This window comes from Vanrija albida (assembly GCF_041260175.1).
Source record: "Vanrija albida strain AlHP1 chromosome Unknown contig_4, whole genome shotgun sequence".
In the NCBI taxonomy this organism is placed as follows: Eukaryota; Fungi; Basidiomycota; class Tremellomycetes; order Trichosporonales; family Trichosporonaceae; genus Vanrija; species Vanrija albida.
The window spans coordinates 3,355,858-3,379,727 of NW_027191423.1; the positions used below are offsets into that span (position 1 = coordinate 3,355,858).

Genomic DNA, 23,870 nt, shown 5'->3' on the forward strand with positions numbered 1-23,870 from the left:
GGCTTTTCGAAGAAACGGGTAGTAGTAGGCTCTCTTGTTGATATCCAGTGACCAAGTCCAACGAAGACGACCATCAAGGCCGTCGACGGCTGATCATAGGCCCGGTCGCCGCCACAAACAGGCGATTCCGCACTCTTAACACCAACAGTGAGCCCAACTCGCGCTAAAGCCGTCAACATCTCTCCCAGCGATTCTCATAGCCCCCATACATCATAATGAGGGTCTTTGAGATCTGAGGATCTCTCCACCATAGCGAAATGTGGACAGTCAACATTGTCGTACCTCCACCAAGAGCCACCCAACACCAGATCACCAGAAGCCAGATCTAGCCAGAAGAATTGGGTGAAGGTGCCGCGTGAGAGTCGCGTGGCATCACCACGTGCTTTCGATCTTTGTGCGATTGCGTGCGATCTTCTTTGCCAAGAAGTTCGGCCCGACTGCCCCCCGACATTCAAGAGTTTCTGCCCCAGGGTTTGCATTACATATGGACAGGGCCTGCAGATCTGGTCTGGAGCGTGGGCCCAACGCGGGCCCGTCTTACGGCCGACCAGAACCGAGGTACAGCGTTGGAAAACAGCTCGCTGTTGCTCCTGGAATCTCGGAGTTCGCAGGAGAGTCTTGGCAGGTGGCCAGCCGACGGATGCGCGCCGACGGATGCGCGTCGACGGATGCGCGTCGATCACTCGTCGTCGTCCTCGTCCCCTCCGTCGGCCAAGCTGAGCGCGGCGAAGAAGCTCGCGTTGTTTGCTTTGACAAATTCGTCGGCGCCCGGGTCCTCGTCATCGTCGTCGTCCTCCGCCTCCTCGGCTTCAGGCTCCGACTCATGCGAATGGACCTCGGCGCCATCCTCCTCATCTGTCTCCTCGTCGCTTTCGCTAGCGGTCGCGTCGCCGCGCCACTCGCCGAGGCAGATTCCCTCCCCGTCACGGGCTGGGGCGGCGCCAGGTGGCCAGAAGCCCCAGCGCACGCGGCCATCAGCGAGCGCACGCATCATGCCGTCGGCTGCGCGGTTCGAGTCTGGGCGGGCTGATCGAGCAGTCACTGTCGCGTCAGCCGCTGCCCACGTCGCGTACACTCACCGAATCCGCGGTCCAGCGCACGCCGGTCCATGATCTCTCCGGCGGTCCAGCGCGGGCCCTTGGGCTCTGCAACAGGGGCCACCATGCCCTTGCGCCAGGTGCGCTTCGCTGCCATCGGGTCGACCTCTGGCTCCGGTGGGGGAAGGCGGAATACGCGCTCGAGGGGGAGAAAGCGGGCCGCAAAGGAGATGCAGGCGGGGAGTGAGGGGATCTGTGCGATGGACAGGACTGCAGGGTTAGCGGAGCACGGTATGGGTATGGGCAAGGCTCACTGCCTGACATCGCCTGGAGCTCCATCGGCACGAGGCTGGGGCACACAAGACCCGGGCAGTCGACGATGCGCACCTCACGGCGGGCGCCCCACAGCATGGTCTGCCAGTGCTTGGTCTTGCCTGGTGTCCTGCTGGCGCGGACGCGAGTTGTGCCGAGCAGAGCGTTTAACAGCGACGACTTGCCGACGTTTGGCTGGCCGACAAGGCCGATGGTGAGGGGCTCCGTGATGGCCGCACCGTCGTCAGCCTCGGTGGCCTCTGGCTCGTCTTGCTTCGACTCGACGTGTACTTCTGCGTCTCCCTCGAGCTCGGACCAGTGCACCGTCTCACGGACCTCGGGGCGCCAGGCAGCCAGCTTCTCGGGGTTGGAGGAGGTGGTCACGGGGGCTCGGAGGAGCCGCTCGTGCGCCGTCTTGAGTGCTTGGATGAGGGCGGCACGTGATGCCGCCGGGATAAGGGGCTTGTGACGTCCGTCGCCGTACAGCAGCTCGGTGTCGTAGCTGCTGACTGAGACGACCTGGACCGGATCCTCGTCTGGTGTTGTGCTGCCGGCCGACCACCATCCGGTGAGCCACTCCCTCCAGCCTTCCAGTGCCGCATGGTCGACAAGGTCGGCCTTGGTGAGCACGAGGATGATCTCCCGCCTGGGTCTGTGCGAGCGGAGGTACGAGCGCAGGCTAGGCGGGCAATGGACTGGCGGGCAGCGGGCATCGACCAGGAGTAGGACAATGGATGATGCTTCCACTACGCGCCAGCTGTTCCGGTCAGACACTGCTCCATCGATGGCACTCACAGTTGGCGCCAGACCTCGAGGTTGGTCTCGAATCGGCTCGGGCTCCGTATTGTGCTACCGGCGCCGCCCTCGGCCTCACCGTCGTCCCCGTTGACCCACGAGTCGACGGTCGCACGGGCATCAGAGAGCCACTTGCGGAACACCCCTTCCTCGTTTTCCTCTACCTCGCGCTTGCTCTGGCCGAAGCGGAAGCTAGGGCGGGCGGGCACAGAGAGGTTGCGGGCGGCGGGGTTGTCGACAAGACTGAGGGGAAACACGGCTGCCGAGTCGGGGAGTGGGCGCTGGAGCTCGTCGGACCATGCGGCATTGCGCGTGCGCTCGGCATAGTCGGCCGGCACGGCCAAAAAGGTGCTGTGGAGCTCGAGCACGTCCTGAGCCTCGCTGCGAGCGGTGGTCGTCTTGTCGATCTTGGTCCGTCCGTTGCTCTTTGGAAGCTCGGCCTCTTCTGGCTCCAGGTCACCTCGCTTCATCGCCCTCTTCGTCTTGAGGTACTCTTTCTTTTGCTTCGCCGAGAAGGCGACATGCCTTGGGCGTGCGGGGGAGGGCATGGCTGGGGGGTGGGGTTGCTTGTGTGTGTGTGTGTGCTGGTGCTTGTCTGTCTAGTAGTCTAGTGGTCTATGTGTTGTCTATGATGCTGATGTCGATGAGGATGATGCTCTCGTCGTGTCCCCTCTGATGCTTAAGAGGTCATTGTCGTTGCAGCATGAGCGTCGCATCGCACCACCACACGCACTCGCATATCGTCTCGACAACAGCCCGGCTCGGATCCGAACGACGTCATGGCAGCGACGGATCCGAAGGCATTAGCTTTGGTTTCTAATAGGCAATTATAGGTTTCTCGAAATTGATTAGGATTGACTTGGTCGATTTGTTTTCGTCTAGTGGTGCGTTCAGCAGTACGCATTTCTCCACGGAGCGAGGACGCTGACTTGGTGACGACTTCGACTCGCCGCGGGCTTGGCGCCCAAGGCCTGAGCCCAACTTCACACTCACGAGCTTGTTCGAGCTGGCCCGTAGCAACGGAGCTTGCCGCCATCACTGATTACCTCCATTTCCCCTCGTGTGCGTGCTGCATGGGCCCCCGATTCAGCCAGCAGCAAGGTTGCGGCAGCTGAGAGCAGCCAACGGGCGGGCCGAATCAACGATATCTCGGCTGATGGACGTGTTCCGAGACACGGCTGCCCGACTTCTCGGGGCTGGCTGTCGTGGGCGATATGTCTCTGCACCAGCTATATAGCTGTAAGTCATGCCATATCGCATCGTAGATCGTCGTCGGTACCATCCTGCCTGACAAACAGTCGGCGCACGTGGCTAAAAGCGAGCACGCCGACCACGGCCATGTCGGTCCGACATCCTCGTCCGCATGGTAGAAGCGCCTTGGCAAGGGAGGGAGAGCGGCCGCCGACCCCTTACCCCGCCCTCGGCCCGATCAACACCGACCCCTCCTCTCGTGTTGCCCATAAACATGCAAAATTCCCGTTCGACCCCTCTTCTAGGCCTCAGGATTCCCGTTCAATCACCAATTTCTACTGAGATGCAGCAGGCTGGCCATGCGGGCAGGGACAGGAGCAGCCCCGCGCCGCAGGTGACCGGCAACGCTACCGGCTAGTGGAGGAGGGGTGGCCGGGGTCGATGGGGGCTCCTGATTCTCATCACGAGCATGACTGCTGCGCCGACCGCCGCTCGACTTTGCGGACTGCCTCCAGCCAGAAGGTCCAGCACCGTTGCGTTCTCCCACGCTCCGAAGAACCACCTCTGACGGCCCCGCACCCTGCCCCGCCTCACCATGTCCGATCACCCCAGCGCCGGCCAAGACGAGGGCGGCATCCCACCCCGTAGGTCTTGTTGTGATCTCGGCGTGTGTCTCCGAGAGAGACCTGCCGATGTCCGGTGCCCGCTGACTATGTCTCTCCTCGCCACCGCCCACCGCCGCTATGCTACCCAGGTGCCTGCGTGAGTCACCCATCGTCGTCGCCATACACGTGCTAACCTATGTCCCCAGGATGCCTGTCGAAAGGTCTGTTGGCTCAAACCCCGCCGCCGTGAGCTCTGCTGACTGTGCGGCAGATGAAGATCCGCTGTGAAGGCAAGGAGGACCCTCCATGCCGGAGGTGAGTTGGTGACCTGAGGTCAACGTACCAGCACTGACGCGACAAGGTGTCGGAACTTTCGCCTGGAGTGTACATTCACGCAGAGCAAGGGGCGGTCCGACGACGACGAGAATGAGCAGGCTCGCAGGTGAGCAAGAGCACTACCCTTCCTAGAACGTGGACTGACCCGCTCCGCAAGACGCATTGCGTCGCTTGAAGGAGAGGTCACGGGCATCAGCCATACTGTCACGGGCATCAACCAAAAGCTCGAAGACCTGGGTGCGCTGCTGCAGCGGTTGGCTGGTGGGCCAGGCGGAGGCCTCCCACGGCTACACCAGCACAGCAGTCCCGCAGCAATGGTGCACCACGGCGGACACCTGGGGTATGGCGGGCACATGGACGACGTGTCGCCTGCTCATACCCATTCGACGACCCACCCCACTCCTCCTACGGCTCGAGACCGTGAGTGAAGCGTGTACGAGCTTATCCTGACAGCCCAGTCGCCATCGACGCCATCACAGGTCCTATGTCTGCTTCGCCGTCACACCATCCCTCGTCGTCAGCCTCACATCACCACACGCTCGTCGGCCGCTCTCCCACGACCATGAACCCGCCATGGACGGGCAGTATGGCGCCAGAGCCTATGGCTCGAGCCATGGCGGGCCGGGTTCACGGTGGCGAGTGGCCTGCCGCGCCGCAACCACCCTCTGCACCAGGGACCGAAAGCCTACCATCCCTGGTCCGCGACGATACCATCTCGGATGAAGACGACCACGACCCACTCGAAAGCTCCATGCAGGAGCCGTTCCGCGAGTTCACGCGCAAGGAGGAAGAGGCCAGGCTGCGTGCCGAGGGCCATGACCCCACTGTGAGGCGAATGAGCCACTCACACAACGCCGACGGCGGCCTCGGGCGAGGTGCGAAGCGCAAACGCATCGACGACGAGGACGACGCCGACTGGGGCACTTCACCGATCGTGGAGAAGGGCGATCCGAGAGCCAATGCGCAGGACCCAGTAACCGCCGGGTTCTGTACTGAGGACGAAGGCAAGGAGTTGTTCCAAGCGTGAGTTGTGGGTCGATGTGCTGGAGCTGACGCGTAGGTTCTTCAAACACGCACATCCGTTTATGCCCGTGCTCAACCCGCGTGAGGACACCTGGGAGAAGTGAGTCGACTGTGTGGAGTCTTGCTGATGGCCAAGCCTGAGGCAACGGTCCCCGTTCATTGTCACCGTCATCCTATCGATCGCGCTGCGCGCCCGCGATGGCGGTGGAGCTCCCTCGGAGCTCACCAAGAAGTGTCGTGATTCAGCCGAGGACATGGCAAAGCAAACCCTCTTCTCTCCTATCGCTACACTGGAGACGGTTCAAGCGTTGAGTGAGTTGGACATGCTACCGGTGCTGATGGCTCCAGCCCTGATCACGTCCTGGGGAGAGCATGCCTGGAGGACACTCTGTCATGCCATGGCACTTGCTGTCGACATGCGACTGTACCGCTGCCTGCCCTACCTGTACAAGATCCGCACGCAGTCTAAGAAGCCCGACGCACATCTGGAACGGCAGATGCCGCTCATCGCAGGCGCGAGGGTCTGGCTGGCGGTGAGTGGAAGCGACTAGAGTCCCGCTGATGGCCCAGCTTGTCAAGCAGTCCTACGAGATGTCGTTCAACCACGCGCAGCCCATCCAGTTTTCGGGATCGCTTCAAGACCGCATCCCGTACGCCCGTGAACTCCTCCAACACCCCCTGTCGACCGTGTACGACAGCCGCTTCCTCGTTTCGATCGAGCTATGCGCCGCCCGCGAGGACGCTTTCCGCCCGTGGACGACAACCGGCACGCAAGACCTCTCGAGCGTCGACGACGTCCTCCGCAAGATCAACAAGGGCATAGACACATGCTATGAGTACTGGCTCAACTACTACCACCGCGTTGGCGTGCCATCGGACCACTTCCTCGTCAAGGAGCTGGGCAGCCAAAAGGCCTATGGTATCATGTTCGCCAACGCCGCGGCATGGTATGGTGTGCACTCGAAGAACGACGCCGTGTTGTTGTCTGCAGAGCGCAGGCAATGGGTCCAGTCGGCCCTTCGTGCTGCCGCCTTCCTGACGTCGTCGATCGGCAGCGGGAGACAAGAGAAGGACTCGGAATTTGGCAACCACAACTTCCACGTCGCCATCGTCGCCACTGCACGATACCTCATCCGCATGTGCGAGCTCATCCCTGACGCGGCGGATCTCAACCAAGTCAGCCTGGACATTGACCGGCTGCTCCTGAAGCTGCCGTTCTGTGAGTTGACGCCTTGGTGCTCGAGCTGACGCATCAGACCCTGTGGTCCCATTCGCAGAGAGCCTCAGGCGCACGCTGGCAAAGGCGCGCGAACAGGGCGTGCTCCCGTACACGTCCATATCGGAGCAGGCGGACGCCGCAGTTCGCTCCCTCAGCCAGCGCGAACCTGGACAGCCATCTCCTGCGTCAGTGGCGAGCCTCGACATCTCGTCCCTTCTTCCACCTGGATTCAACGCCTTCCCATGGAACGACCCCGCCGTCGCAGGTCGAACACCGGCCAGTGTACTTCCGTCCCAGTCACCAGCCAACCAGTATGGCGCTGAGCTGCTGTCTGCCGGGGTCACGTGGCCGGATGATATCTCGCTGTCAAACTGGCTACTGCCGGATGGTGAGTTTCGGGACGGAGGCAGGGCTGACCGATCCAGATGTGAATGGCGCGGGGCTGCAACCCAATGGGCATGACCCCGAGGTTGTCGAGTGGTTGTCGGCGGTGGCGGGCCCCACGGGCTGAGAGGGCACGGGGTTCACGGATAATGTTGTACAAGTGTTGTAGTCGATGGCAGTTGTCCACAGTGGTATCCGGCTTGTTGACGTGGAGAACCGAAGCACTCAAGAGTGCTATCAGGCAGGGGGACATCCGTTCAACTGGCCCACCTCCTCGGCATGCCTGGCGAATCGATGCCCGCTATGAACTGCCGGCAGCTACGTTGCATAGGGAATTGTAGGTCCGCATCCTATTGCATTCTTTGTATGAAGCCCTTGGCCCATGGGAAGTTGAGTGCCGTCCTCTTCCCAAAGCCCATCAACTGCCAAACCGCTCCCTCCTCCACATCCTTCACTTTCCATCCCCCAGCTGCCCCTTCCCCTCAAAAATCAATCCCGATGCGTCGCCTAAGCCTTGGTAGTGTTGTTCTCAATGTGCTCGCGCTCGACATCCTGCTTGTCGATGGCGTCGTGGACGCCGGCGATAGTATTGTCGTTACGCTCGAACACGTCGATGTCCACCGACTGGAACTTGCGCGCGGGGACCTTGGCGACGAACCTCGCGTTGAGCTCGTGGAAGGTGAGGCCCTAAAACGTGTGGTCAGCGCTTTTTGACAGGATGGGTCCACCAAAACACTCACCTTGGGCTCGGGCAGGCGGAAGTAGATCCACAGGATGCACAGGCTGCAGGTTCCGGCCCAGTAGAAGGCCGTCTTTCCGCCCCAGTTCCACGCCGTAGGGTTGAGCATGTAGCTGCTGTACGAGCCGTTGATGACACCGACGACGTTGTAAAAGCCACGGCCGAGGTTGATAGTCTTGATCGCGAGGCGGCGGGAGGGAAGCTCGGCCACAAGCGAGTAGCAGACCTGAAATGGTCAGTGGCGGTTGGCGAGTGGTAAATTGAGACTCACCGTGCCGACGGTGAACTGGTAACAGACACTCCAAATCAGAAGCATGCAGCCAACAGCCCAAGAGGACGCGGTCGTGTTGATCGTCGATACGCCACCAATGATGATCAGGACGGCACACATCCACACGCAGCCGTAGAGGTACATGGAACGACGGCCAATGCCCATGCCGATGAGCACCCAGGAGATGAATGTGCCGCCAGTGTTGATGGCGTACTGGCCCATGGTCATCGAGAAGGCATTCTCAGGGGAGAAACCAGCTTGTTCCTGAAGGTGTTAGTGGGGGGTGAAAGGAAGGGGGGGACCGGAGGCGACCACGATGTAACTCACGAGGAAGTAGGTGGCGCTGCCCATGAGCGACGAGCCGCACATCTGCTGGACAGCCCAAGCGCCACAGACAATCTCGGTACGGCGGAGGTTGGTTCCGCGGAAGAGCTCCTTGTAGCTCGCGCCAGCAGTCGCTTGGCGCTCCATCGCGATGGTGTGCTCGATCATCGCCAGGGCGTTGTTGACCTCCTCCTGCTGGTCACCAGAGTAGAGACGCTGGAGCGACCTGCGGGCCTCCTCGGGTCGTCCGCGACGCACAAGCCACCAGGGAGACTCGGGGGCGAAAATGGCGGTGAGGATGAGGGGGATGGGCCAAACCCACTGCACGGCGTAGGGGATTCGCCATCCCCAGTCGTCCGTACGCCGAAGCAATCCGCGGAGCATACCGATGCCAATAAGCTGGCCGATCCCCCAGCAGGCGTTGACCCACGTTGTAAGGATGCCGCGGAGGGGGAGGGGAGCGACTTCGGCGGCGTAGGTCGTGGTGAGTGTCTGGAAGATGCCCCAGGCGAAGCCGACGAGGAACTGCGCCGCGAGCAGCATGCCGAGCGAGTTGGCGAAGAAGAACAGGAAGAAGACTCCGCACATCCAGATGAGGGTGACGAGCATGGTGCGGCGGTAGCCGAAGCGCTCGGCGATCCAGCCGTTGAGCTGGGATATTAGCCATGGCCATGAAAATTACGCACAATAACACCAATAATTGCAGTCACACCGGCAGCATTTCCGAGGCCGGCCATCCAGCGCGCCGGGATCTGGTAGTCGACCTCACCGTTCTTGTCGATATGCATCTCGCCGAAGCGTTTGCGGAAGGAAGGGTAGGCGTCTGGTTGTTAGGAAGGCCGGACGGGCATTTGCGGCTTACAGAAGTTGCCGGTCAAAACCATGTCAAAGGCCTGTGCGGAATTGTCAGCGGGGCCTAATCTCGCCACAACAAGACCCACCTCCATGATCACGGCCACCGAGATCATCATGGACCAGAAGCACGCCTTGGGATACTGGCGAAGGCCTTGGAAGAGGGTCATCTTGTGCTGCGACTTGGTGGCGAGCTCGGCCTGGAGGATGAGCTGCTCGACGCGCTCCGACTCGGACTGCATCTTTTCGTCGGTGTAGTGGGGGGCCGCCGGCGCGGCGTCGGTGGTCGTCTTGCTCATTGTCGATTGCTGAGGTCGGGGCGACTGTGGGGCTCTCTTGACGACCCCGGGTCGAGGTTATAAGCGTCACAAAGTTTCTGGAGCACCGCGGTCGGAGATGGAATCGGACACCCTGCAACCGATTTATCGGCTGATTGTGTCGATCGGCGAGTCTGCTGAGATTGTTCTGAAGGAGATGGGAAGGTAGAACTCGGCCCAAGCTGCCTGGAGCACGATGGTCCGTCTCTGGTCCGTTCGTCGACGGCCGTGAACGGGAATTTTTGCGCCAAGTGGCAATGGCCTCTCGCTCGAACGGGAATGCTTCGGTCTGCTGATCGTTGCTCCTGACAATTCTGCAATATTCGGGGCACTCTTTGCCGGGTGGGGGTGTGGGGGTGGACTCGAGGACCAAAGTAGACGCGGTTGCAGCCGGGTGCCATTTCCGTGTGGCATTGCCGCGGTGTGTAGCCGCGCGAGTTCGCCACTTACGGGTCAGGTTTCCCCTGACCACCCCACGGAGGCGTCTCCGAGCATGCGCCGACTGTGCCTGCCGGGTGTGGAGCCTAGCGAGATGGGGGCGACGTGGGATGCGCGGGCGAGGCGAACCGCGCCTGATGGACGCGTTTAGGCACAGGAGCAAAATGACTCCGAACAGGACTCCGACCTTGATCTTGCGTAAACCGAAATCCGACACGGCGCGGATCTGCTCTACGGAATGGAGCATCGGCAGCTCGCTCGCTTCGATTCAACCTTTCTACGTCCCCTCGTGCATGCACACGGCCCGATCGACATCCTATGCCTCGTCAGTGTCTGAACGGCCACAATGTCCAAGGTGACGTGACTTTTGGCGACATAGCCTTCAGCGGACATGTTCCGAGCGAGCAAACATGTGCTCGGTTGTAGACTCGGTCACCCTTCCCTCAGTTCACTGTTGCGGATATCAGGGCGGAGGAAGCCCGCCGATGCGGGGCTTCGGCTGCTTGCCCGTCGAGCCGTATGCATGCGCATGCGCGCGCCTGTTGACACAGTTTTTCCTATCAGGTGTGGTCGGCTCCGGTGCCGACACAAGCGAGGTGTTCCGAGCGAGCACATCGAGTGGTGTGATGGCACTTATTCGTGGCAGCACTGGCAGTGCTCCCCCACTCGTGCGGCCGCTGAGAAGACCCGGTACGCAGTCATCCGGGCTGCCTATGGCCTAGGCTCATCATCCTGAGCGATTGGCAACATTCGGGCCCTCAGCCCCAGGCTCCGGTCCAACTGTGGCACCGGCTGCGTAGGCGAGCAGGCATGGCGCGGCCTTGCTATCGATGCTGCAGCGACGCAGCGAGAACTGAGTTGAGTTCCACCACCGACATATCGGCGCGCGGGGGTCTGTGATCCGTCCAGGTCGGAGTCGGTTAGAGTCTCCTCCCGATCGTCACCGGCCGATCTTGCTATGTTGACGAGTTTTCGAACTTTTGACGAGTCTTAACAAGGTGATTTTCTCGCAACACCTCTCAAGGTCTCCGGAAAATCCACCCCCATGACTGGAAGTGCAGCAGAAAACGGTGTTGAGCACACGAGAGTGAATGGTGCTCCTGGCGACAGACACACCCCGTTGAGGGCCTACCCGACTCACACCTACGAGGCTCGTGAGTGAACCGCGTCAACCACACCGTCCTGCTGACAATGGCAGGATACAAGGCCCTCCCTCAGGCTGGGCGTCGGCTAGAAGAGTTTATTGTGAGTTGCCCCGCCTGCAGTTCACTGACTTCCCTAGGGTGGCTACTACCGCAACTACAACCTCTCGTCGTTGCTGGACACCCACCGACATGACGGCAGGCCGCATGTGCACCTCGAGCTCTGGTCGGCGCCGGCTGGCACGAAGCCGTCGTTCAAACAAGCAAGGGCTCAGGCATATGCGCCAGTGTGGAAGGGAATGATCCTCGGCCCAAGCTGGGTGAGTGGCTGCGTATGGCCTCAGCTAACAGAAGTCAAACCACTGGTTCAAAGTCACCTTGAACATCCCGCCCGAGTACGCCGGATTCGAGAGCGTCGTGCTGGAGTTTGACGCCGAGGGGGAGGCTCTGGTTTTTGATGTCGACGGTCGCCCTCTCCAAGGTGGGGTATCAATGCGTTGCTTCGCTGACCCCAGGTCTGACGGGCGGCAGCAACAAGGATCGTCGGGTAGGGTTCATCATCCCCGCCGAGAATGTGGTTGCCGGCGCCGTGAGCTATTACATCGAAGCCAGCTGCAACGGTGGTTATGGAGTCGACGACAACATGTTTAGCGAGCAGCAGGTGGGTAGTCCCTCGTTTCCGTCGATTAACTTATCGCAGCCCCGAACCCGGTGGGAGCTGAAGACAGCCGACCTTGTCGTGCCCAACATGGAGGCCCATCGCCTCCTGTATGACTTTGAGTTTATCCACGACCTGAGTCGTGAGCTGCCGCGCGAGTCGACCCTTGCTCAGCGCGCGCTGTACACGGCCAACCAGATGATGAACGCCTTTGTGCGTGGCGACATCGACAGCGTGCGCGAGGCACGCAACGCTGCCGAACAAGTCCTGGGGTGCCAGTGGGAGCGTCGGGTCGACGCGCAGTGTCGAAGCGGCGAGCAGGAGGGGCGCGACTCGGACATCTCGCTCTGGGCAATCGGCCATTGGTGAGCATCACTAGCTCTGGGGCACGTTGCTGACCTCCGCAGCCACATCGACACGGCGTGGCTATGGCCGTACAGTGTCACACAGCAAAAGGCTGGGCGAAGCTGGAGCGCGCAGCTCGACCTGCTGGACCGGTACCCCGAGTTCATCTTCACGGCCACTCAGCCGCAGCAGTTCCAGTGGGTCGAAGAGCTGTACCCCGACCTATGGCTGCGCATCCTCGACCGCGTCAAGGAGGGCCGCTTCCAGCCCCTCGGATGCACGTGGGTCGAGATGGACACGAATATTCCGTCTGGAGAGTCGCTCGTGCGCCAGTTCCTGTACGGGCAGAGGTACTTCCAGCGCAAGTTTGGCGCCAAATCCCAGACCTTTGTTCTGCCCGACACGTTTGGGTACTCGTCGCAACTGCCACAGCTCGCGAGGCTGGCCGGCGCACCCAATTTCTTCACCCAGAAGCTGTCGTGGAATGACGTGTGAGTGTGCCGTTTGGAGCCTGCCGTGCTGAACATGCAGCAACACCTTCCCGCACACCACGTTCAACTGGGTGGGGCTCGACGGCTCGCAGGTGCTCACCCACATGACCCCGGTGGATGCGTACAATGCGCAGTGCAAGGTTCGCGAGCTTCGACTGGGCATGACGGGCAAGAATGCCGACGTGAGCGCGCACGCGCTGCTGCTCTTCGGGCACGGTGACGGCGGCGGTGGCCCGACGGCACCGATGCTTGAGAGTCTCCGCCGGACGCGGGCTCTCGAGTCGCGTGGGGACAGCGGAGGTGTGATGCCTCGCATCCGAACCGGCAGCTTTGAGGACTTCTTCGAGGCCGTCAGAGACGACTCGGACAACGGCGCACGCCTGCCGACCTGGCATGGCGAGCTGTACCTCGAGCTCCACCGGGCGACGTACACCTCTGGCGGGGCCGTGAAGCGAGCCAACCGCAAGAGCGAGAACCTGCTCCGCGAGGCAGAGTACGCGGCGACGATGGCAAGTGTGCGCGACCCGACGTACAAGTACCCCAAGGCCCACCTCGACGCCATCTGGGAGGATGTCATGCTCAACCAGTTCCACGATGTCCTGCCCGGGACGTCGATCACCGAGGTGTATGTTGACACGGCCGAGATCTACGCCCGGGTCAAGCGGGATCTCGAGGAGATCATCAGCGGGGCATATGATGTGTTGTACGGGCGCGCGGGGGCGCAGTCCCTCGTGATCAACACGCTGCCTGGGTCTGCCCGCACGGAGGTGGTCCATGTCCATCGAGAGGGGCTCGCTGGTGGTCAACCGTCAGCAAACGGCGGCGAGTACCTCGTGGCAACGATGGACGGGCGACGAGACGTTGCTACCCTTGCGGGTTTCAGCGGCACGCCAGCCTCGGCAGAAGAGGTCTCCCCTGGAACCTTTGTGCTCTCCAACGCCTTCATCTCGGTGACAATCAGCGATGGACGGATTACGAGCTTTGTCGACCTCGCTCTCGAGTAAGTTGTCCCGACCGCCGTCGCTAACGCCAAGTCGTGAACTGATCGCCGCGGGCGCGTCGGCCGGCCTCGTCATGTACCACGACATGCCCAACTTCTGGGATGCATGGGACGTGGATGCGCATCACCTCGACAAGGTCCAGCACCTCGCGTTCGACACCGTTGCGGTGCACGAGACTGGGCCGCTGCGGGCTAGCCTCATCGCCAAGCTCGCATACGGTGACAGCTCGTTTGAAGTCACAATGTCGATCGATGCCCTGCCGACAGCAGTCACCGGCGCCGACGCCCGTACCATGCTCCGCTTCGACACACATGTCGACTGGCACCAGCAGCACGAGTTTGTCAAGTTTGAGCTTCCCCTCGCCGTGCGGTCCGAAACGGCAACGTACGACACGCAGTTTGGCGTCGTGCGCCGCCCGACGCATCGCAACACGTCCTGGGACGCGGCACGGTTCGAGGTCTGCGCGCACCGGTTTGCCGACGTCTCCGAATGGGGGTACGGCGTCGCGCTGCTCAGCGACTGCAAATATGGGTACGCGGTGACGGGTAATGTCATGACGCTTTCGCTGCTGCGTGGATCGCGGATGCCTGACCCGACGCTCGACGTGGGCAAGCACGAGTTCTCTTTCGCCGTGTACCCGCATGTCAAGAGCTTTGGCGAGTCGGACGTTCCTGCCGTTGCCGCCGCGTTCAACAATCCGGTGCGCTTGCGAACGTGTAGCGGCGTCGAGGCCGCCAGAGGCTTCGTCGGCACCCCGTTCAGCCTCACCGGCGCGCCGAACGTGGTCCTCGAGACAATCAAGCGTGGTGAGGACGACGGCGTGGCTGGCGTGAAGACGGTGATTGTGCGGCTCTATGAGCACCTCGGTGGGATGGGTCGCGGGACGTTGATCATGTGAGTGCGGCCTGTCGGAGTGATTCAGTAAGAACACTAACTTGCTTAGCTCTGGCTTGGCGGTTGCTCGAGCAGAGGTTGTCAACATTCTCGAAGAGCATGTGGCCGAGCTCCACCTGCGCAAGGATGACGAAGAGGTGTCCATTCGGGTCGCGCTGAGCGCATTCGAGGTCAAGACTGTCAAGTTGACTCTTGAGTAGATGGAGTGGTGGTGGTGTAGTTGGAGCGCATATAGGCAGCATGCATCGAGACTCGAGTGCATCACGTGACTTCTATACGCCGAACTGCCGTTTAGAAGCCCGAGCTAGGCCCACATGCCCATCGCCGACTTGAGACAATTCCAAACAACCGTAGCACCCCTTGGCACACACTTTGACGCGCATGAGAGCACCCAGCGGGGGTGCAGGACGCGTCGTCTCGGGACAGCTGACCCTGGGCTCCTGGTGTTCTGAACGGGGGCTTGAGGCAAGTGAACAGCGCGGGGCAGCCCAGGTCTGGCGGCATTAGAAGAGCAACCGAGGCTAGCGCTGACGGCAATCAAAGAGATGCAGGGACCAGGAAGCTGAATACGGGGGGTGGATCATGATCGTTATTGTTTAGCGCAGTTGACTCGGAAGAAATGGGGGCTGCACGAGCAGAGGGAGTGCCGGAGTGCCCTGGTTGAAAGATGCCGAAGATTGTCACTGCCCTCCCCCGCGTCGTGACGATTGCAGCGCGCCTGAGACGTCACTGCTTAGCGCCAACTTGGTCACAATTCGGCCATGCCCTCCGGCATTGAGTCTTGCCTTGCTGCTGCTGCTGCAATGCTGTTCCAGAGCCGAGGAGTCACAGTGACTGGCTTAGCCCAGGGGAAGCGCGTGGGCTCCGTGGGGTGCCAAGCGCGCAGCAGAGGCGCAGCAGAGGGCGTTCGCCAAGTGGAGGCAGCGTCGACTCGCCCAGCCCCAACCACTCCCGGCTAGGCTGGGTGTCAGAGCCCTGCAGAGCCAGCTGGCCAAAGGCGAGGCAAAGGCGGATACTTGAATCCTTGCCGCAGCAGCTGAGGCTGTGTGTGACCAGCTGCTCCAGGCTGCTGCCCTCCCCTCCCTTCGACCATGTCTACCCCGAAGTCTTAGCCGCATGTGCTGAACGAGATGCTATTTGAGTCTAGTCACCACCTGCTCCGGCGCGTCCGCGTCCCCCGCCCCTCTCTCCCCGCATTCCAAAGCTACTTAAGCTACAGCCTCTGATTGTTGTCCCATCAAGTCATCAAACTCGATCCACTCACCATGAAGTTCATCGCTGCCGCGCTCCTTGTTGCCGCCACCGGCGCCGTCGCCCAGGTCGGGTGAGTACTGTGTCTGCTGCGCCGGTGCTTCAGCTGACACGCGATTATAGCATCTCCCAGGTCCCCGCCTGTATCCTCCAGTGTGTCACCTCGGCGTCCTCGACCGCCGGTTGTTCCGGCCCCACCGACGTCCAGTGCATGTGTGTCGGCAAGGCCGATGCGTTCGTCGCCGCTTCCTCGCCCTGCATTCTGCAGAACAAGTGCGACATCAACCAGGCTCTCAAGCTCCTTGACGACATGTGCAAGGGCGGTATCGGTGAGTGATGACGCACACGTGACCTCCCTCCAGATCGATCTAACGACGACACAGCTGGTATTGCCCCCGGAGCTACTGGCTACACCGGCAACGCCGCGGCTTCTGACGCCGCTGCCTCGGCCACTGGTGGTGGTGGCGGTGCCGGCGCCTCCGCTTCGTCCGGTAGCGCTGCTCCCGCCGCCTCGTCTGGCAGCGCTGCCGCTGCCTCGTCGGGCAGCGCTGCCCCCCCCGCTGCCTCGTCGGCCGCGCCCTCCCCCAAGCCCTCGTCGGGAGCCAACGCCGCCGTCCAGGTGCCTGCTGTTCCCGTCGCGGTCGCTGCCCTCGTCGCTCCCTTCGTGCTCCTGTGGTAAACTATCAGACAGGTCAGCTGCTCGTCTGCCCCTTTGTTTATCCGAGTCGAATGTCACGTTGCTTGTTAGTGGTGATTGTAGCCTGTCCGCGACATGTATCATCACCATCAGAAGGGTTCGACATGCACCAGTGCACAGGACTACGACAACTTGGTGCATTTGCTGATACCCATGGCACAGCGTGACACTGTGAAACACCTACATATGGTACCCGGTGGGGGTGTCACTTGACCCTACTGTTGCAGTCTCCACTGTGACTTCCTAGGCGCGGCCACCCTCTCGCACTGCAACGACAACGTTGGACTTTGCGTCAGGGGAGGTCACCGAGGCCAGGTCATCCGATTCGACGGCGGCCTCCTCCCTTGCCTGGCGGGCATTTCGCGGGCGGACGTAGTAGAGATCGACGTATCGCGTGAGGGCGAGCATCGCAAAGATGAAACACCATAGACCGATGGTGACCTGCCAGCCGACAGGATAGTGAGGTGCCTTGCTGGCTGGCCAGACGAGGATGTTGACCCAGCTGTTGAAGGCGTACCACGAAGCAGTCGTGCAGCCGATGATGAAGGCTCTCTGCTCGGCGTCATTTGGCGTCATGTCCGACAGCCACGCCATGAGAGGGGGCGTCGTTGCGAGGAATGTGAAGCAGAGGTAGTACGCAAAGTACTTTGCCCCGACCGGGATGTTCCACACGCTCATCATGATGCCTGGGATCAAGCCGATAGTCTGCGGGTTGTCAGCGCCATGCATTGAGGACGCACTCACGCCCTGCGCCGCCACCACAATCCACCGGTTCTGGAAGCGATCAGAGATAAAGCCCCACATCCACACGCAGAGGATCGAGGCAGCATAGCCGGCCATCGGGAGGGCGTTGACCTGGGTGATCGACCAGCGAGGGGAGCCATCGGCGTTCTTGAGACTCTTCAGCCACAGGTTGAAGTAGAGGTAACCTTGCTGGGCAAGCTGAGACGCGACGTAGAGGGTGGGGATGAGGAGTGTCTGGGGCGTCTTGAAGGCGCGCTTGACGGCGCGGAGGTTGAAGCTCTTGTTGGCCGCGCGGCCGAAGCGCTTGCTGCGTTCGTTCGCGATCTCTAGGTGGCGTTCGTTGAGCCAGAACGCACGGGGACTGGGAAGGTCAGCGACTGAAAGAGTGGGTCTCCGCGTGACTGACTTCTTCTTGGACGGGTAGCCGGGGATGAGGAAGAAGCCGCCGACAGCCAGGGCGACGGTGAGAATCGCATCGATAATCTGTGGCGGCATAAGACAAGCCCACCTCCCCAACCCATGACTCACAAACATCCAGCGCCAGCCCGCGATGCCATGCACGCCGTCGAGGCCTTGGAAGATGGCCGCAGTGAGACCGCTCGAGATCTGTTTCAAGAGTTAGACGCTTCATGAGGTGGACGGGCAGGACGAACCATTGAGCCGACTGTGAATGGTCAGTATCGTTGCGACAGGCGCAGGTGACTCACCCCACTGGGCACTATGGTAGACCGAGATGCGGAAGGCCAGCTCGCGGGGTGTGTACCACGCCGCCAGGAGGGTGACTGTGCCGGGGTACGCGCTCGCTTCAAAGGCACCAACGAATGCGCGCATGATGTAGATCTGAGTGACGTTTTGGACGCGGAAGAAGGCGAGGGTGAGGATGCCCCAGGCAATCTCGAGAGACGGGAGCCAGATGGCGGGGTCGACCTTGGTCATCATGATCTGAGACGGCTGTTGGGTCAGCGCGGTGTTCATGGAGTAGCTACCCACAATGACGAAGATGGCGTAGCCGATGTTGAAGTACCTTCAAGGTGTGAGTAGCTGGACTTGTCGGGACCCGAGCGTCACCCACGTTGTGAAGTAGTTGTACTCATTGCCCGCGATGTGCAGGTCTGGCACCGTCAGCAACGACGCTGAGGCTGCGGAGCTCACCCTCCTTCATGCCTGAGACGTAGGCCGAGGCCACGTCTACGGGGTGTCAGCTCTGAGCCTCCACCCAACTCTACCCCCACGTACTCTGCTGATCGAGGATCTTTATCACTTGCGACAGGAACGCGAAGGTCATAAGCACGGCGTCAAGGCGGGCAACGAAGAGCCGCTCCTCCTTGGTCTTGACATGGTCGACGGCCTGGGCGGCAATGTCGACAGCTGCCTTGTCGTTATAGTCGTTCTCCTCAACATCGACCGGCAGGGCAGACGGGGGCGCCGCGTTGTTGGAAACCATGGTCTTGTGCGCGAGTGGTGTCCCGGATTGCGAGACGAGGCGGGGCTTGATGGGGGCCCTCATTCGTGACCGCTGCCGTCTCATAAATAAGAGAGGACGTCGGACATGTCCACCCAGGTCATGTCGGTGCGCATCTAGTAGCAGCTGCGATTGAGATAAGGCCAATGCAGAGATAGCTGCAGTGTCAGTCGTCAGTGGAGGTGGTCCGGCGGACGAGTCCGCCGCGCGTTCAACTTTTCATATCCCGGCCCGGCGTTGGGGGTTTAACGCGGGGCAGCGGCGGAGTGCGGGGCCACATGGGTCTTGGCGACTCGGGATACAGGCATAGTCGTGGGGGGTGGATGCACGGCCAGCTCGCCCTGCTTGCTCGTGGATAGTTGGACGATGCAAGAATGAGTTTGGACCACAGTGCGACAGTCGGAGCGGGGACGTTCGGCCGGCGCGGCTTGCGGCTGTCGACTAGCCGAACTCACGTGTTTCACCACCTAGTGGTGGTGTCGCGATTGCCGCCATCGCCCTCAACTTGCATCCTCGCTCCTCTTCATCTCCATCTCACTCACTCTTGGGCGCCCATTCGACCGTCAACTCGGCCGATATCATGCTTCTCGCTAGACGGCCCTATCCAGCGTGACTTGGTGACTCACCATGGCTCGCTCGTAGTTCCATTCGACAGAGCGGGCAAGCCGACGACAGCCCAACGTCGGGAACAAGCTGCCCCACAAGCGAACAGCGGCGATATCGGCGTATGCAGACCTGTATCGTGTGAGCTGGTCGCACGATTCGCGAACAGAACGACACTGTTCGGTCTATTCCTTACATTTGGGCGACTGGCACCGCTGGCCAGGACGTCGGAGGGCTCCGCCTCCCGGCGGACCGGTCCGCTGAGCCTCTTCCGGAGGAATAGGGCTCGTCGTCGACCGTATCACTGCGAGTGGACATATCCGCCAATGTTGACGACCACTCGGTGGCAACTGCTCGCACTTCGTGTCTCCTGTCACGCTCCCAAGCGTCCCAGATGGTCTGTTCGCTAGACTCTTCTTCGACTTCGACGAGCTGCGGCCGTCGGGGTCGTCCGTCTGACGGCGCGTGCAGTGTCAGCTGCCAAACGATACAAAAGCATTGGGGGCGCAATGCCAAGTGTGATACGCAAGTACTGTGAAGGACATCTATCGGTGGGTTGGGTTCAGGCAAACAGATTGCTGACGGGCCGGCAGGCACCATGGCTATCACGGTCCTTGAAACTGCTACAGACGCTGCGGTCAACACCGTCAACGGCAAGGTTGTAATCAATGGCACTAGCCCCGCACATGCCAACGGGCATGCGAGCGCAGCGTTCACCGAGGCGCGTCTCGCAAAGCCGCCGAGCGCCCACCTGCTGCAGTACGACCTCGTCCCTCTGCTCGAGCGCGAAAAGAAGCAGTTCGATCAGTACCTCCAAATCGATCTCGCCCACCTCGTCATGCTTGTGGAGCAGGGCATTGTGACCCGCGATGTTGGGCGCGCTCTTCTTCCGGCTCTCGTTGACATTCGCAAGGGTGGCGCGACTGGCATGAACATCGACCCAAGCAAGGGCAGTCTCCTCCTCCAAATCGAGGCCGCGTTGGCTGCCATCCTCGGCGAGGAGGTCGCCGGCAGACTCCACACCGGCCGCAGCCGCATCGATCAGGGTGCCACTGCACGCCGTCTCTTCAAGCGCGATGTCCTCCTCAAGGTCCTCGGCGCCATTGCCACCCTCGAGGAGACGCTCATCAAGGTCGCCAAGTCCAACCCCGACACTCTGATTCCAACATACACCCATCTACAGCACGCTCAGCCCGGTCACTTTGCCCACTACCTCCTTGGCTATGCCGACCGCCTTCACGACGACTTCCAGCGCTGCTCTGATGCGTTTGCCCGCGCCAACAAGAGTCCCCTGGGCTGCGTAGGCCTGTCCGGCACGTCATGGCCCATCGACCGTCAGCGTACGCGCGAGCTTCTTGGATTCGACGACATTGTCATCAACTCGCGGCTTGCTCGGGAGGCGTACTACGCTGCCGAGATTGCCCACTCATTGTCGTTTGTAATGGCCACGCTCAACGACCTTGCGACGGACCTGCACATCTGGTCGAGCATTGAGTTTGGCTTCATCCAGCTCGACGACGGATACTGCAGCACCAGCAGCATCTTCCCTCAGAAGAAGAATCCGGTGGCGCTCGAAGTGATCAAGTACGCAGCCGGGCCAGCTGTGAATTGGGGTGGCTCTGCACTCGCTGCTTTCCGCGGCGAAGGCTCTGGTGACCAAGCGGTGCGCAAGGTCCCGGAGCTCGACACGGCGTTTGACAAGACGCTTGCAATGCTCGACCTCGCAGGCGGCATCGTCTCCACCTTGACTGTCAACTCGGAACGCGTGCAGAAGACACTGCATGATAGCTGGTGCACGACAAGCAACCTCGCCGACGAGCTGGTGCGCAAGAATGGCCTGTCGTTCCGTCAGGCGCACCACGTCGTCGCCCGCCTCGTGCGCATCTGCGAGGTCCACGGCATCTCCCGTGCGGCAGTCACGCCAATGGTGCTGTCGCAGGCTGCTGTTGAGACCCTGGGGCAGCCTGTCGACGGATGGACCGCAGAGCAGCTGTCGGCATCCCTCGACCCTGTAGCCTTCGTCCAGACTCGCACCAGCGAGGGGAGCGTCGGTCCCGACGAGCGCGCCAAGCTTGTCGCTGCTGCCGAGCAGCGTGTGAAGAGCGACCGCACCTGGCTTAAGCAGAAGGCTGACCAGATTGCTCTGGCGAAGAGCAAGCTCGATGGGGCGATTGCCTCGATTGTGGAGGCGTAATATGAATATGTAGCGATATGAAAGTTGTGTGCTCGTCGTGACGCGCTGCAGCAGGTGTGATGGCGGCTCGGAGTGCGGCACGTCATGTGTCACACCGGCGCACACCGCACCGCCAATTGACAGCCACGTAGGGACACCATGCATACACTACGCATTGGGGACAAGATTGGGGGCCCAGAACCCCATCATGACACTGCTTGGGGATGTGCCGCTGCCGGATAGCCCCACAGATCCAGGCAGGTCAGCGCTGGCCTGAGTGGAGTTGAACAGGTCGAAGATTGAGAGGTCCACCTCACCGCCGTTGGTGACACTGGGGATGCTGGGGACGCTGATGGCGGGTGGGGGCGGCAGCTGCTCAGATGGCTCTTCCACTTGATGCACTGCCATTGAGAGTGGCTGGATGGCTTCCGTTTCCACCCCTTGGGTCGGCGATGGCTGGGAGGACCTGAATGACTGCACCAGTGCGTGGAACATTGCTTGATACCGCTGTGATTCTGGCCAGGCGGATCCAAAGCGGGCAAGCAGGTCCTGGCACTGCGCAATCTGGGTTTCGACTTGCTCTGAAGGGAGGTCGACCAAATCAGGGCGGGAGCGGTACTCGCAGAAGCAGTACACCAGCGTTGTGCACGACGAGAACACCTGATACAGGTGCGTCCAGACAAGCAGCACCTGTTGGCGGGGCCAGTAGTGCCGGTACAGGTCCACCGAGATGCTTGCCGAGGACTTTAGGATGGTCACGTAGCTGGACGGGACGTGCGGCATGAGTGGCGAGGGTCGATACAGCCCCATGGTCATCTGGTGGTACGAGATGTCGTCGGCGGCCTGCCGCGAGATGCTCGAGTCGGACATTGGGAAGAAGGCCGCGCGGAACGGGCTGTTGTTGTACCACTCCTGCACCTCACGTGCGCGGTCCGAGATGATGGCCTCGCGCTCGGCCACCGAGAGGTCATCACGAGCCGGCACGGTGAGGAGGGACTCGTAGATCTTGCCGTACAGTCGGCGCAGCTGGATGTTGTGGATGCGGAGCGCGACCTCGGGCACTTCAAGCGACGCCTCAGACGACGAGATGGGGACTGTCGGTTGCTGGAGCATGCATCAGCACAACCCAGAGCGCCACTCACATCCACATCAATGTCGCTGTCGCGGATCGCAGGAGGAAGGCCGAGGGTGAACACGGCCAGGCGGTCCAAACTGTACACGGCCCAGAAAATATTCTTGCGCTTCTCGTTGTGGGCACGCAGCGCTGCCTCGTCATGGAACGTGTCGAGTATGCCGGGGAAGTACACCTCATCGCGGCGGTGGATGCCTATTGAGAGTGCTGTGCGGGCGGCAAAGCCGACGACTTGGAACAAGCTTGGCCCGCCAGGTTCGTAGAGGCTTATCAACGACATGAGCGCGAGGGCCTGGACTGCGGTCTGCACGTCAGCGAGTGATCCACCCGACAAGCTCACCAAATCCTCCTGGGCCGTCACGTTTGGCAGTTCTTGAAAGGCAAACGCCCGGCAAGCGCGACACGAGTCGCTGATGTGTCCGTCTCCCCGGTTCTTCATCATGGCACCCAGGTAGATGACTGCAAAAGTGCGGAAGCGCGAGGCTGACAAGCCAGGCGCGATGAGTCCGTTCTCCCCGTACACAGCCCTCGTGTCGTCTTCGATCTCCTGGGGGCTGATGCAATGGCGACTCTGGTTGTGGGTCGCCAACACTGCCCGCGTCCACTCGAGCGCTTCATCAAGGGTCGGCAGCCCAGGGTGAAGCGCTGCTGAGGTGATGGGAGGGGAGTTTGCGGAAGATCCAGCCAGCGCCAGCGGAGGCGAGTTGGGGTTGACGCGCATGGTCGCGCCGGACGACACGAGCGTCGACAGGTGGGCCGAGGTGGTCACGTTGGCCGGCTGTGCGAGGGGAGCAGGCGTGTCGTACAACAGTGGCTGGGGCAGCTGGGAGCCCGTCGGCCGGACAGCAATGTCACCCAGCGCCGGCGACGCTTGCCGAATGTACCCCTCGAGCCATTCGATGCGCTTTTGCAGGTCGACGGTGCCGGCGCGCAGCTCGTTGAGCTGGCTGACAAGTCAGCCCCGCTCGCACACTGGCACTTACACAAACAGAGACTTTTGTGCGGCCTTGCCGTCGAGCTCGCAGGGCACGTTGGCCTCGATGCACGCCGAGCACTTTGGATGTCTTCTATCGCACTGTGATATCCGTTAAATCGCGTTTGGCCACTTGCCGCACTTCGCCCACCCACTTTTCTCTTGCGCGAGTAGCAGCGCTTGCAGGCCTGTGGGGCTTGGAACACTGGCTGCGGTGACGACGGCGAGTGGTACTCTCGTGCGGCCGGCATCGAGAGTGGTCAGCAGTGAATGTGAGGAGGAGGAGGAGGTTGTAAGAGTAGAGTCAAGGTTGTTCATGAGTGATTGTGGGGCCGACCGCCGTCGAGTTGCCCGGGCCGACTGCCCTGCTCCGTCTCCGTTGGCCGATGCCCTGACGCCGTCAAGTACCGCCTTGAGGTAACGGGTATCCGGATCCACATGGTCGCAAGCGAGGCTGTGAA

The 23,870-nt window shown here is 61.4% G+C and overlaps 8 protein-coding genes across 8 annotated transcripts; 4 read left to right on the top strand and 4 right to left on the bottom strand.

Moving 5' to 3' along the window:
* Positions 1-679: 679 nt before the first annotated feature.
* Q8F55_006107 (uncharacterized protein) lies at positions 680-2,692 on the bottom strand (the record flags this gene model as incomplete). Its single annotated transcript, XM_069354576.1, has 4 exons — positions 680-1,041; positions 1,080-1,307; positions 1,352-2,106; positions 2,145-2,692. 4 exons carry the CDS (start codon positions 2,690-2,692, stop codon positions 680-682), a joined length of 1,893 nt encoding a protein of 630 aa, XP_069209218.1.
* A 1,519-nt stretch (positions 2,693-4,211) lies between these two features.
* On the top strand, positions 4,212-7,029 carry Q8F55_006108 (uncharacterized protein; the record flags this gene model as incomplete). The annotated part of the gene is made up of 10 exons (XM_069354577.1): positions 4,212-4,255; positions 4,302-4,382; positions 4,434-4,696; positions 4,735-5,299; positions 5,337-5,399; positions 5,436-5,611; positions 5,648-5,832; positions 5,870-6,518; positions 6,556-6,906; positions 6,944-7,029. The coding sequence occupies 10 exons, from the start codon at positions 4,212-4,214 to the stop codon at positions 7,027-7,029; spliced, it is 2,463 nt and encodes an 820-aa protein (XP_069209219.1).
* A 380-nt stretch (positions 7,030-7,409) lies between these two features.
* Positions 7,410-9,387, bottom strand: Q8F55_006109 (uncharacterized protein; the record flags this gene model as incomplete). The annotated part of the gene is made up of 7 exons (XM_069354578.1): positions 7,410-7,589; positions 7,643-7,867; positions 7,913-8,176; positions 8,240-8,887; positions 8,923-9,059; positions 9,099-9,129; positions 9,178-9,387. The coding sequence occupies 7 exons, from the start codon at positions 9,385-9,387 to the stop codon at positions 7,410-7,412; spliced, it is 1,695 nt and encodes a 564-aa protein (XP_069209220.1).
* A 1,501-nt stretch (positions 9,388-10,888) lies between these two features.
* AMS1_4 (Glycoside hydrolase, 38 vacuolar alpha mannosidase) lies at positions 10,889-14,574 on the top strand (the record flags this gene model as incomplete). Its single annotated transcript, XM_069354579.1, has 10 exons — positions 10,889-10,997; positions 11,042-11,088; positions 11,126-11,305; positions 11,340-11,466; positions 11,501-11,646; positions 11,686-12,008; positions 12,051-12,479; positions 12,520-13,479; positions 13,514-14,374; positions 14,424-14,574. The coding sequence occupies 10 exons, from the start codon at positions 10,889-10,891 to the stop codon at positions 14,572-14,574; spliced, it is 3,333 nt and encodes a 1,110-aa protein (XP_069209221.1).
* Positions 14,575-15,639: 1,065 nt separating this feature from the next.
* On the top strand, positions 15,640-16,304 carry Q8F55_006111 (uncharacterized protein; the record flags this gene model as incomplete). The annotated part of the gene is made up of 3 exons (XM_069354580.1): positions 15,640-15,698; positions 15,749-15,954; positions 16,009-16,304. 3 exons carry the CDS (start codon positions 15,640-15,642, stop codon positions 16,302-16,304), a joined length of 561 nt encoding a protein of 186 aa, XP_069209222.1.
* A 261-nt stretch (positions 16,305-16,565) lies between these two features.
* Q8F55_006112 (uncharacterized protein) lies at positions 16,566-18,573 on the bottom strand (the record flags this gene model as incomplete). Its single annotated transcript, XM_069354581.1, has 10 exons — positions 16,566-17,027; positions 17,067-17,427; positions 17,473-17,549; positions 17,595-17,672; positions 17,720-17,730; positions 17,774-18,017; positions 18,057-18,090; positions 18,139-18,178; positions 18,219-18,254; positions 18,303-18,573. 10 exons carry the CDS (start codon positions 18,571-18,573, stop codon positions 16,566-16,568), a joined length of 1,614 nt encoding a protein of 537 aa, XP_069209223.1.
* Positions 18,574-19,729: 1,156 nt separating this feature from the next.
* Q8F55_006113 (uncharacterized protein) lies at positions 19,730-21,325 on the top strand (the record flags this gene model as incomplete). The annotated part of the gene is made up of 1 exon (XM_069354582.1): positions 19,730-21,325. One exon carries the CDS (start codon positions 19,730-19,732, stop codon positions 21,323-21,325), a length of 1,596 nt encoding a protein of 531 aa, XP_069209224.1.
* Positions 21,326-21,472: 147 nt separating this feature from the next.
* Positions 21,473-23,660, bottom strand: Q8F55_006114 (uncharacterized protein; the record flags this gene model as incomplete). Its single annotated transcript, XM_069354583.1, has 5 exons — positions 21,473-22,408; positions 22,447-22,740; positions 22,777-23,383; positions 23,420-23,511; positions 23,565-23,660. The coding sequence occupies 5 exons, from the start codon at positions 23,658-23,660 to the stop codon at positions 21,473-21,475; spliced, it is 2,025 nt and encodes a 674-aa protein (XP_069209225.1).
* Positions 23,661-23,870: the final 210 nt, after the last annotated feature.